This window comes from Nyctereutes procyonoides, unplaced genomic scaffold (genome assembly GCF_905146905.1).
Source record: "Nyctereutes procyonoides isolate TBG_1078 unplaced genomic scaffold, NYPRO_anot_genome, whole genome shotgun sequence".
NCBI classification, from domain to species: Eukaryota; Metazoa; Chordata; class Mammalia; order Carnivora; family Canidae; genus Nyctereutes; species Nyctereutes procyonoides.
Genome location: NW_026575120.1, coordinates 19,310,155 through 19,323,341, shown reverse-complemented (window position 1 = coordinate 19,323,341; position 13,187 = coordinate 19,310,155). Strand labels below are relative to the sequence as shown.

General features: G+C 44.4%; 1 protein-coding gene across 3 annotated transcripts in view; it reads left to right on the top strand.

Annotated features, from left to right (window-relative positions):
- The window catches only part of SH2D4A (SH2 domain containing 4A), a 71,325-nt gene that overhangs the window by 11,938 nt on the left and 46,200 nt on the right, over nucleotides 1-13,187 (top strand). For all 3 annotated transcript variants that reach the window (XM_055335306.1, XM_055335304.1, XM_055335305.1), the window contains exons 3-4: nucleotides 4,880-5,039; nucleotides 6,705-6,876. In XM_055335306.1, coding sequence (XP_055191281.1) covers nucleotides 4,880-5,039; nucleotides 6,705-6,876 — 332 coding nt within the window. The remainder of the gene's footprint in view (nucleotides 1-4,879; nucleotides 5,040-6,704; nucleotides 6,877-13,187) is intronic.

The window sequence follows — 13,187 nt, the reverse complement described above, 5'->3', positions numbered from 1 at the left end:
AAAATATAATAAGATGTACTACCTGCCCCTTTAGGATCTCTTAAGTTTATCCCTTTACCTTCAGGAAATACCCTGGGGACAGAAATGTGGGTGTATGTATAGGAGTTTGCAGCTGTTGGCAGACAGGAGCTTTTCTCCTTGTCTTGTCAGCATCTGCTTCTTTACCTGTCCTCTGCACATTCATTCCCCAGGCCTCCTTGCTCTCTCCCCACCCCAAACCCCGAGTATAAAATGTGTCCCTGTTTCTTCTATTTATTTATTTAAATACCTTTTTAAAGATTTTATTTATGTATTCATGAGACACACACACACACAGAGAGAGGCAGAGACACAGGCAGAGGGAGAAGCAGTCTCCATGCAGGGAGCCTGATGTGGGACTCCATCCGGGTCTCCAAGATCACACCCTGGACTGAAGGTGGCGCTAAACCGCTGAGCCAGAGTCTGCCCTGTTTCTTCTATTTAAAGAAATCTTTCAACCCTCCATACCCCTAAGGGATGCATTATCTCATCATAGGCCTTTGTCTCATAGGCCTGTAGTATAGTGCCTGGCACATAGCAGATGCTCAGTAAATATTTGTTGAATGAATAACTGAGTCCTCTTTTACTTCCTTGCTAATAAACGTCCCCAGAGCACGTCTTTACAACTTCTACCTTTTACCATCCTTTCTGTCCTGCGTTTGTAGCCTGTCTCTGCCTGTCTCCCTAGAGATACTCTCTAAGGTCAGGGACTGCCCACGACCTCCTCAGGGCTCTCCATCCCCCTTTCTATGTCTCCCTTTTCCTCTTTTGGCTGCATGGCAGTGCATTCTCCCCAGGCAACTAGATTAGGTCGTGTTTAGTAATCAGAAATCTTTTTCTCTCTCTCTCTTTTAATCAGGATGTTCTTTTGCTCACCCTTTTTTTTAAAATTTTAATTTATTCATGAGAGACACAGAGAGAGGCAGAGACATAGGCACAGGGAGAAACAGGCTCCATGCAGGGAACCCGACATGGGACTCGATCCTGGGACTCCAGGATCACACCCTGGGCTGAAGGTGGTACTAAAGCACTGAGCCACCTGGGCTACCCTTTTGCTTACGTTTTGCCTCCTGAATGGAGTACATGCTCTTCCTAGGTTCTCACTAGGCTTCATTCCCTTTGCAATTACTTCTTCTGTGCCAGTGGCTTCCAACGATGATGGCTGTAATATAATTCCCAAATTCACATTGTCAGCTTAACGGCGTTTCTGAACTCCATAGTTTGGGTATCTACTGAAGCTCTCTGTGTAGATTATTTGTAAAGTTAAAAGTAATTTATTCTCCATTTCCAAAACAGCTCAAACAAATTTATTTTCCTCATGTCACTGTTTCTGCTTATTACCCCACCATCCTCCCAGTTAGTAAGTCTCACAATGTTGGCATCATCTTTGAGTCCTTCCTGATCCCTACTGACCTTTCCCTCATTCAGACCCCTGGTACCTCACTCCTGGTCTTCACGCCTGATCCCAAGTGTCCCCACTTGGCCACTGGACAGACACTTCCTACTTCCCAGACCCAGCCTCCATGCTGACGTGGTATGGTACTTCCTAGAACTCTTTGACCCTGGCACCATGTCACAGAGACAGCCATGACTCTTCCCTGGCCACTTAATCAAGAACACGGAACTAATATTTTTGAGCTTTGATCATGTGACAGGCCCGGGAGGTGTGACTTACTGCTTCTGTTTTATCAGAGAGGGAGCTCAGGCTCAGTGAGAGAAGGTCACATAGCCATGGTCACATAAAGCGTTGTTAGAAATACTGGAATTTTAACACCACTTTCTGGCTTTATGCAGTGCGGGTCCTACGTTTAAATCATTTAGCCAGGTGTCTGGGACTTGTGCCATGTGGCCCTGTGCCCTGGGCTGGATCCTCTGCCCACGGCCAGGTGACATCTAAAGGTCTTTTCAGCTCTCCCTTAGACCCTGATCCCCTCTGGCCCTTCTGTGATTTCCTGCTCTGATCATTGATCATCTTTGTATAGGTCACCAAACTGACTCCTACTCTGTCTAAATTCTACATTCCTCCTCCAAAATGCAGTAGAAGAACTTCTTTTTTCTTCTGTGTGCTTCCAAAGCGATTTCTCCATCTTGTGAGTCTTCACTGGACTTAAAGTCTGTTGCGGTTATAACGTATATCCTTCAAGGGTCCTTCAAACTGATAGGTTTTTCTCCTTAAGCATTCCTGTGGTGGCATCCTTTCCCTCGCCCCTTCCCCAGGTTGTGTTACTTTTATAATTAATTAAGTGTTCGATTTCTGTCTCCATCTAGAACAAGTTCCCTGAGGAAGGGCTGGTCTGTCTCACTCATAAATGCTTACGCATGTCTACCTCAGTGCCTGGCACATAGTAGATATGCAATAACATTCATTAAATAAATAATTTATTATTTATTTAATGAATAAATTCGCCTTGCTCTTTCTCTCACAGACTCTAGGTGACTTGCAGGAAAACAGCCACATCTGTTTGATCCCTGTATCGCCTGCAGCATTTAACTCATCAGCATTAAGCTCAGAGTTAGAAACTCAGTAAGTTTTTGTGCCTGAATGGGCCTCCCCCATCTTGGTACCAGACTGAGGGGACCAGAGCTCACACTCATTTTAGTATAATCACTTCTCCAGCCTCCTGTACGGTTTTAGGGAGCCGTGGGGAAGCCCTTGAAGCCCCCCACACTCTTTGCTCTCAGGCGACATTGAAGAGATCCTGAAGGTGAGGAACACTCAGAGCAGAGATTTATTGTCAGCGCCTTTCCATCAAGAGCCCTTGTTGCAGCATCCGGCTAAATCTGACAGTTCTCTTTTTCTTGCCTCTAGTCATTTCTTTCTTCACCTTCACCACCCTCCGACCATTCCCTTGCTTCTAAAATGTCAAGATTCTAGTCTTCTAGTCTTCTTTGGTGATCTTCTCTACTTTTAGTCGCTAAGTCCCCACCTCTGTTCACAGGCAATTCTGGGGTCTCACCCCACCTCACCCGTAGGGCAGCATCTTCCTCCCCTGAGACTTATTCCCCCAGCCCGCAGCCTGCAGCACTCTCTGCAGAAGGTGTCCTGCTGTACTGAGCAAAACGGCAGGAATCTCTGGGTCCTTCCTCTCTGCCTTCCCTGGCCCTCTCCACCCTCCTTTCAAGGCATCTTTCTCCGGCTGTAAGAGTTACTTAGGTGAAAGTTGAGAGATGGACATAGTAAAAAATGCTAGTTGCCCTGAGAGACTGTAATAGAGGGAGTTTTATGATGTATAACAGTTTTCTAGAGTTAACAAATCATTTGGCATTTCCTCAAACAGAGCCACAGCCAGCCAGGGCCCATCCCCATGAGGGCACACTTGGGATCCATCTTCCCTTCATAGCTGGTGCCTCTTTCACTGTTTCTCCACTTGAGAGAACAGAATGAGGTCAGCTTCCTTCTGAATGATACATTTGACTCCTCCTATAGTGAGGCTTCTGTCTTGCCTCCCCGCTGCCCCAGTGTCCTATTTAGAATTTTATTGTACCATAGAGAGTCTTCATTGCATTGAGAAGGGTGGAAAGTGCCCAAATAAAGAGCACATCTGAGTTTGAGCAGCCTGCTTCTTGAATGTATCCTGAGGCCACAGTAGGAAGTAGGTCAACAATTCACTGGACAGTAGATGCTTTAATTGGAAACCTACTAGATATATGAAGATGAGACACAATCCTAGTGTGGATTTCTCACCTATAAGCCTAGCCTTGCCTGTGCCCATCAGGGGCCCTCTTACACATACTCAATGCCACCGGCCAGTTTAGGGTCCTTATGGCCCAGGGATCTTGACTACAACATGGACCATAATGACTTTGATAGGTCTGCTTGGGGGCTTTTAGATTTAGGGACGGCACCTCTTGGCCTCTCCTGGGTGTGCTCCCCATAGCCCAGGTTTCAGGGAGCATGACCTGTGTGGCCACATCTCAGGAGTCCAGGAACTAAAATGTAATACAACCCCTGAGACCAATTGTAAACAAAGGTCATTTAAGTAGCTTCACCAAGTATCACACTACCAGTAGTATTATCTTCTCACAAGCTGGTGTGAACCTCCAAGTAAACAATAGCAGGGTGACAGTAGCACTTAACCTCTCATGAACTCCTATTATGTGGCAGGCACTGGAGGCAACAGCTGGCATGTCTGGCCTGCCCGCTCCCCATGGCGGTCTTGCATTGTACACAGTCGTAATCCCATTTTGCAGACATGGGAATTGAGGCTTAGGGAGATTAAATAATTTGTCCAAGTCACACAGCGAGTAAGTGGCAGGGATAGGATTTAAACTAAAGCCAGTCTATTTCTAAAATGGAAGAACCAAACCTGGGAGCAGCTATATACTTCTAAGGTTCCAGAAGATTCTCAGACCTTAGAGGTTCTGATATCTGATGTTAGCATATACAGTGCATGCCTTCTCACCATTTCGCCTTCTTTGGTTACAAAATGGGCACACTCAAAAACCATATTCATATTTTATTCATTTATTTTAAAGATTTTATTTATTTATTCATGAGACACAGAGAGAGAGAGAGAGAGAGAGGCAGAGGAAGAAGCAGGCTCCCTGCAGAGAGCCCCATGCAGGACTCGATCCCAGGATCCTGGGGTCACGCCCTGAGCCCAAGGCAGACACTCAACTGCTGAGCCACCCAGGTGCCCCCATATTCATATTTTAAAACAAACATTGCTACAGCTGCCACCCATGGCTCCCACCTCCATTGCTCCCTGGGAATGCTGCTTGTTCCCGAGGAGACTGGAAGTGCTTTGTCTCATCTAATATATTTTTTTTTCCTGAAAGACCCTAAATACTTTAACGATGGCAAACATAATAACCCATGACTAAAGATACTTGTCCAATCCAAATTTTGTTTTGCTTGCAGAGAATGGCAAATCTGTTCATTGGAAACTGGGAGCCGATAAGGAAGTCTGGGTGTGGGTGATGGGTGAACACCATCTGGATAAACCCTACGATGTGCTCTGCAACGAAATCATTGCTGAGAGGGCCCAGCTGAAAGCAGAGCGGGAAGCGGAAGAGCTCAGGTACGAGATCTGCAAACCAGTGAGAGGCTGGCCGCATATAAAATCATACAAAGTGGGGGAAGGGAATAAAAAAAATAAAATAAAATCATACAAAGATTCCTCTTTTTCCCAGTATCTGCAGGGTGAGTAGAGTGGGGCCTGAGAGTCACAAAAGTAACTTTAAATCCCTCTGGCAAGTTTCTTTATACTTTTCATGGTTCCCTTCATTCCCACAATGTGATCACATTAGCCATTTTACCTCCTCACATGTCATCCCAGTTTTGATCTGGATGTGGTTCCCCCATGATCAACTGGCTTCACTAGAATCATGCTGGAGCACCGCAGGCTGGCACAGCTGAGCATCGGAATATAAGTGAGAGGTGCAACATTGTTCAAGCTTTGGGCCTTCAAACAAGATTGGTTAGAGAGGGCAGGCCTCTGGGTGCTTACATGTGCCAGGTGGTAGGGATTCAAAGGTGAACGACAAGCTACCAGTCTAGGAGAAGAAACAGGCCAGTACACGATTAACTTCAGTCAGGACGGGCTGTGATTCATGCTACAACTAAGTTATTAACAGAGCATTAACTGAGCCCATTATTCCAAACCACAAAAGAAGTGAAATCTGAATTGAACCTTGAAAGATAAGTAGAGTTTTCCAGCTGCAGAATGTCAGGAAGGAGATGGCAGGCAGAGGACATGATGAAGACCCCTAGTTTTGAATGTGTATGGTTCTCTGAGTGACAATGAGTTCTTTCAAGTGTTTGGGGGTATACATGAGCAAGTAGCAGGAGACAGAGGGCTGTGCTCTGAAGTGCCTTGGAAGCCAGATTTAGGACTTTGGACCTTATTCTGTGGACGGTGGAGGTGTTTGAATAAGGGAGTGACGTGATCAACCAGAGATATAGGATAACTCAGCTGGTCGTGGTGAGGCAGATGATAGATCGATCCCCTCTGCTAGGGGCCAAGGTGACTTCTGTGAAGCCTCTTATCCCTTGAGTATTGACAGCCCTATCTGAGCTTATGAGATAGACAGCAGACATATGGACCTCAGTTCAGGTCCCGAGGGCTAGTGATGCTGCCCATCAATTCCTATAACTAAAATTATAAATGGGCATACAGAGATAAAGTAGTTATGTGCTGCTCATCATAGGAAGGCAGGGTGCTCTAGCAGTCTAGCTTCTGAACAGGAGTTGGGCAGACCTGGGTTCAAATCCTGGCTGTGCCACTATGTGGTCTTGGATAAATAATACAATTATTTTGAGCCTCTTGCAATCAAGCAAGGATGACACAACCCCTTCCTTATAGGGTTATTATGAGGATTAATTAATGCCTTTTCTTTTTTAAAGGTTTTATTTATTTATTAGAGAGAGCACTCACGCAAGCAGGAGGAGGGAGAGAGACAAGCAGACACTGCACTGAGCACGGAGCCCGAAGCAGGTCTTGATCTCATGACTCTGAGGTCATGACCTGAGTCAGAATCAAGAGTCAGACACTTAACCAATTGAGCCACCCAGGTGCTCCTAAATTAATGTCTTTAAATACTAGCAAAGGGCTTAACATATTATAAGCACTTAGTAAATGGTAGCTGTTAGTGTTTTTCACATAATTTGAATGTAGGCATCTGCTTTGGAAAAGCTGTCTGTGTTGGAGAATGTTTTTTATAATTCCACATTTGTTTCTCTTCAGAAAAACTCAGTCCAAAGAATTTGCCAATAGCTTGAAAATGAAATCACAATATTATGATCTGCAAGCACCAGATACCCAGGAGACTCACAGTATCTGTAAGAAAGCTGCAGAAGAAGAGGAGCTGGGGAAAGGCTCTCGACCATCACCATCCCTTGAAGAAGAGAAAATCCCAGTGAGTCTTTCATATGTGTAAACATGAGAATTTCATAACCAGAGGAGTTAGAGATATTGGGACACTGAGATGAATGTAGCTGAACAACAGGATCTCAAACGTTTCTTGGAAGAATCCCTCCCAACTTGAAGGTCCTGGTGTTCATTTCATTTTGGGGAATTTGGCTCACCTGCTACTTCACACCCCCTTTTTTCATGAGACTGAAGGCATAAAGAAAGAACTCTAGGAATAAAGTTTTACATTTTAAGATATTTTCAGGGTTTATTTTTCCCCGATATATTGTCTTCTATAACAGAGGTGGGCAACTTTTTTGTATGTGTGAAGGGACAGATGGTAAATACTTGAGGCTTCGTAGACCATACGGTCTGTCACAACTACCCAAGTGAATAGGTGAGGCTCTGTTGTGGTAAAACGTTACTCACCAAGACAGGGCCAGGTTGGCACCCAGGCTGACTGACCCCAGGCCCCGGACGCTGGCATTTTTGTGATGTTTGGCTTCACAGATTCTGCCTGTGACTGTGGGGACCATTATTTCCTCAACACAATAGAACTTTACAATCAGAGTTGGTGTGAATTCTCTTGTGTTTCAGTTGGTTTAAAGAGCTCAGACATCATTTGCTGCTTAGATTGTAGTTTGGAAGAGCAATAAAACTATATTAATGAAGTACCTTCTTCTGCCAGGAATTTAATTAAACTAAGAATTAACAGGGGATTTGTAGTTTGACTTGCATTCAGGTCCCCAGCTCCATGACACTAGCTGCGTGGGCTCTTGACCCCCATGAGGCTCTCAGACAGGGCTACAGTCATCTGTTCTTCCTACTTCATGGGCGTATTATGTGGCAAGGCACACTGCTGAATGTCTCATTTAATTCTCGCAATGACCTTTTTTCCTAGGGACTGTATTTGTCCATTTTATAGGTAAGGAAACAGGATTAGAGATGGTTATTTAATCTGCCCAAGGTCTCATAGTTGACTGAACTGGGATTCAAACAGAGGTCTGCAGGACCACTAGGTCATTCCTTAACTATTGCATTTGTCTTTTTAAATGAGGAATGTGAAGAGGCTTTATAAAGGGCTGCAAATATAAGGCTCGAAATATTTAGGGGCATAAAATTCTAAAATTTGGTTTATATCCCAGGGTCAGAACTGGGTCCTTTCCTCACATCTGCTGCTTTGTACTCCACATTTAATACCAAATTCCCTCCTTTTCTAGCACCCCTAAAATGAGAAACAAAACAGCAAGATCAAAAAACCTCCTTCAAAAGCATCAAGTATCCATGCTTATCCTTGAGCTTGAATTATAGTATTTCCTTAGGAAAAAAATGTTTTCAAAAGCAGGACAAAAGATTAAAGTAGAAGTTAAAGTAAATACCATGGCTATTATTTTGCTATATCATCAATATTACAGGGATTGTATTTTATGCACATGCATATGTGTGTAATACACCCACAGTGAGAGGAGACAATCTCAAGATTGACAGATTTACTCACTCATTTAAAAAGTACCCATTACATGCTTGGCACTGAGATTGTAGTGTAGGAGTAAGAATGGAATCACTGCTGAATGAACTTTGTAGTTGAGAGAACAGAGAGAGACTTCATATAACATGTCATTTCAAAAGATAGTAAGTGATCTCCGTAAAAGGATATGTTTCTGTGCACCCCCCTCACACTAGAACTTGAACAACAGTGGGGACTGTGGAGGGGTTTTGCAGAGGACATGGAGCTGGAGATGGTGGCAGAGGATGACTGGGCCGGCGGTTCCAGTGAAGGGACAGCATGGACAAAGGCAGTGTAGCCAGGAGGACAGGGGGCTGAGGAGAACCCAAGGGAGGCTGGAGTGCAGAAGGGACAGAGGAGCCATGTGGATGAGTGGGACGCTAGGCAAGGCCACACAGGACAGGCTCTCAGGGACAACTTTGTGTTTTGACCCCTGTTTTCAAGAACCATTGAATATTGTCAGAGATTTTTGAGCAAGGGTTTGACCGGATCAGATTTATATTTTGAAATTTTATAATTTGAATGGATCATTTGTGGGTCAGAGTAGGTGGAGGGGCAAGCTTTCTAGTACAAGCCACGTTTCTAGGCTTAGATGCCTGGGATAATGGGGTTGTTATCAGCATAAACAGGAACATCTGGAGGAGAAGCCAGTTTTATTTTTTTATTTTTATATTTTTTAATTGGAGTTCAATTTGCCAACATATAGCATAACACCCAGTGCTCATCCCATCAAGTGCCCATCACCCAGTCACCCCCACCCCCTGCCCACCTCCCTTTCCACCACCCCTTGTTCATTTCCCAGAGTTAGGAGTCTCTCATGTTCTGTCTCCCTTTCTGATATTTCCCACTCATTTTTTCTCCTTTCCCCTTTATTCCCTTTCACTATTTTTTAAATTCCCCAAATGAATGAGACCATATAATGTTTGTCCTTCTCCGATTGACTTATTTCACTCAGCATAATACCCTCCAGTTCCATCCACATCGAAGCAAATGGTGGTTATTTGTCGTTTCTAATGGCTGAGTAATATTCCATTGTATACATAGACCACAGGGAGAAGCCAGTTTTAGAGGAGAAGAGATATCAAGGATTTTGCATGCCACTTGAAGTGTGGCAGTAGTATAAGTTGATTTTATTCATAATAATATAGTGCATACAATTTGACTTAGAGTTTCAAAACTTTCTCTCATATAGTTATTTCTTTTTTTAATATTCTTTTTTTTAAATTTTTATTTATTTATGATAGTCACACAGAGAGAGAGAGAGAGGCAGAGACACAGGCAGAGGGAGAAGCAGGCTCCATGCACCGGGAGCCCGACGTGGGATTCGATCTCGGGTCTCCAGGATCGCGCCCTGGGCCAAAGGCAGGCGCCAAACCGCTGCGCCACCCAGGGATCCCTCATATAGTTATTTCATTTCACAATACTCCTGTGAGGTAGACAATGCAAGTATTTCTTTTGTACAGATGAAGAGACTAATGCTCAAAGAGATAAGTGGCTTGCCCAAAATTCAGTTAGAAAGCTCTCGTTTTTGTTTATCTACTTTAATTCTTATCACAACCTTGGTGTATTTAAAACAGAATTCATCATACTCCCCAGATCTGCACCTTTAGACAGGAACTCTGGTGAGAAACCAAGACTAGGGCTTTGGGAGTCATCCATTATGTTTACAAATGCAATTCAGGCAAGCCTGTAAAGAGTTCTACATTTCATCCATAATTTATTTTAACTATAGTATTTAGAAGGCTATTGTCATGTCTTTAAACACCATGGTCTACACATGGCCTAAAATTTATTATAAAGAGAAAAATTGTCAAACAGGTTTTATTGAAGTTAGTGATCATGAAGCTTGCCTGGATGACTGTGGACAGGTTTAAAGAGCAATGAGTCTTCCAGAATTATGAACAGGATTCACGGAAAAACAACTATAGATTTACCAACGTAAAATGGCCTTGTTAGATTTGTAATAAATTTCCACATGACAGATCATCACCAGAGGACTCCAGACCTGAATGTGAAAGCACCCCTTACTGGTCTCATCCAAACTCTCTGAAGGGCTGCGGAGAACTGGAGAATGTTAAATTCTACCCAAATATTGATGTGCATCCAGCAACGTAGAAGCCTCTAGTGTGGAGTCATTTAGTTGTGGGAAGTAGTTCTTCTGGCCAGTGGTGACCCATTGTATTTGTGCCGAAGCATAAGGGTACACTGTATTTCTGCATTTGTGTCAGGCAGTGTTTTCCAGCTCTGCTCTGATTATCTTATGAAAGGGTCAAGGCAAACAGAGTTAGGGACCCCTCTGGGCCTATGTGGGACTTGGGGTAAATTCAATAGTTACTAGTTACTCCTTCACTGTCCTCCTTGTTTACCCAGAAATATTTTGAGCAAGATAAAATCAGCCTGAATGAATGCTATGGCCAGCTTCAATGGGAGAAAACAGTACATCTTAGGAGCATAGCCAGGAGCCTGGGAAATTATTTGGTGAAGCAGGCAGCTTGGCCTTTGTGCTAGTAATTGGAGGGATAGTGGTTGAGGTGAGGAAACTGGCATTTAAAATGTGTGTAGCCCTGTACAGCTGTCAAAAGACTTAGATTTGCGGGAATCCCTGGGTGGCTCAGCGGTCTAGTGCCTGCCTTCTGCCCAGGGCATGGTCCTGGAGACCCGGGATCGAGTCCTGCATCAAGCTGCCTGCATGGAGCCTGCTTCTCCCTCTGCCTGTGTCTCTGCCTCTCTTTCTCTCTCTTTGTGTCTCTCATGAATAAATAGATTTTTTAAAAAAAGACTTTGCCATTTCACTTCCTCCTCACAGCAGAGATATGAAACAGGTTCTTGTTCTCTGAGTGAACGGTTCAAGGGCAATGGTTTCCACAAAGCCTGATTAGAGGTGGAGCTGGGCCAGAAAGCAGGTCCTTTCCTCGGGGGCCATCTCATTGTGCCCCGGGAGGGTATTCCCATCTGTATCTTAAGGATCACACTGTTAGCATTTGGGGTTTCTTCCCCTAATGCAGGAATGTGTTAGGCCCAGAAGAACTTTTCCTGTAAGAGAGCATGGAGGAAGGCGAAGAGGAAGGACTGGGGAAATAGGGGAGAAACAGACACGGTTCAGTGGAACTGCCCGGAAACAGTCTGATTCTGGGTGGAGGTGCTTCTCAGAGCTCAGGGCCCTGCCGTGACGCTCCCGTCACCGCTGTCTCCTAAGTCTTCGGGGCCAGCACTGATCCGTGTGGCGGTGTCTATCACTAGGCCACTTTGCCAGCTAGGCAGATCTCTGGACCTTCTGGAGCTTCTGTTTTCTCAACCAGAAAAACTGGGAATTAAAAATACCGGCCATGTTTATCTCATGATTTTTTTGTAAAAATCACTTGAGACAGTATATCTGGGAATGCTTGAAGAACTGCAAATCCCACTACAAACCCAAGGGGTTGGTTCAGCTACAAATTCTCAAAGCCTCTCGTCCTCTGCATGAGAGTGTCCTGCAGGCAGGCAGGCTGCACAGGTGAAGGCCTTACTCGGTCTGGCCGGCTGGATGGAACCAGTGCTTCTCTGAGCAGATACTTCTCAAAGGTTCCCAGTACATGTAGTGACAGGTATTATGGAGCCTCAAAGGAGGCACAGACAAGGTATTTATCTTTCAGGAGCTAGGAGAAAGATCAGAAGTACTTAGTATTCAGTGAGGCAGGACAGAATCAAGTTCCAGCAGGGGACTGGCCAGGGGTTGTCTGGTTTGTGGAAGGCAGGGATTGGGGTAGGCCTGAGCCTGAGGGAAATGCAAAGTGTCTGTGTGATAAGGAAAGCATCATGTGTGGGGATGCTGTGAGGAGAGCAGCCCGACTGGGAGAAAGTACCCTGGCTGGGATGGGGAGGGTGCTCTGGAGGTGCTGAGAGGCCACATGATGGGATGGGAGCCACACTTGTCTTGTGTATGTTTTCTATTGCTGCAAATTACTGTGAACAGAATGGCTTGAAATAATACGTATCTGTTATCTGACAGCTCTTTTGGTCAGAATTCTCATGTGGCATAGCTAGGTCCTCTATTTGAGGTGTCAGAAGGCAGAAATCAAGATTTTGGCTGGAAAAGAATCCCTTTCACACTTACTGAGTTTGTGGGCCATCAGAGTGAGCTTGGAGATGGGATGCTTGCTGAGATGATTCCGCATAAGTTTTCCAGGCTCTAAACATTCACAATCTGAAACAATACCCATTAGCATGACTTGAAGTCAAATATTTTTATCTTTTAAAAATTTTTTATTTGTTTTTATTTAAAAAAAACTTTTAAAAAAGATTTTAACTTATTTGAGTGAGAGAGTGTGTGTATGTGAGTAAGCAAGGGAAGGGACAGAGGGAGAAGCAGAGCCCCTGCTGAGCAGGGAGCCAGACTTGGGGCTCAATCCCAGGACCCTGAGATCATGACCTGAGCTGAAGGCAGATGCTTAACCTATGGAGCCACCCAGGCGCCCCTCAAATATTTTTTATATCACTACAACTGTAAAGGAGGGTTTCCATACAGTTTCAATAGATAAGCCTCAGCATGAGGTCTGGACTTTCATATTCAAGTAACATTTAGGCAAATATGTGAAGTTCAAGACCAGTAGGACAAGGCTGAGGTTAACCCAATCTCATTCCTGGCAATAAAGTACACATTTTGTCTTTCCCAGTCAATTGGCAATCCTCTTCTGAGCTATTCTCCACAGCTGTTCACCCCAGACTCAAAAGTGTATCTTTTGGCCCACCTGTGAAATAGCTAAGCTTCTCACATACAAAAAAATGTAGAGTTGTACCTTTCCCTCCATGGAACTGTTGCAGGAATTCTGTGT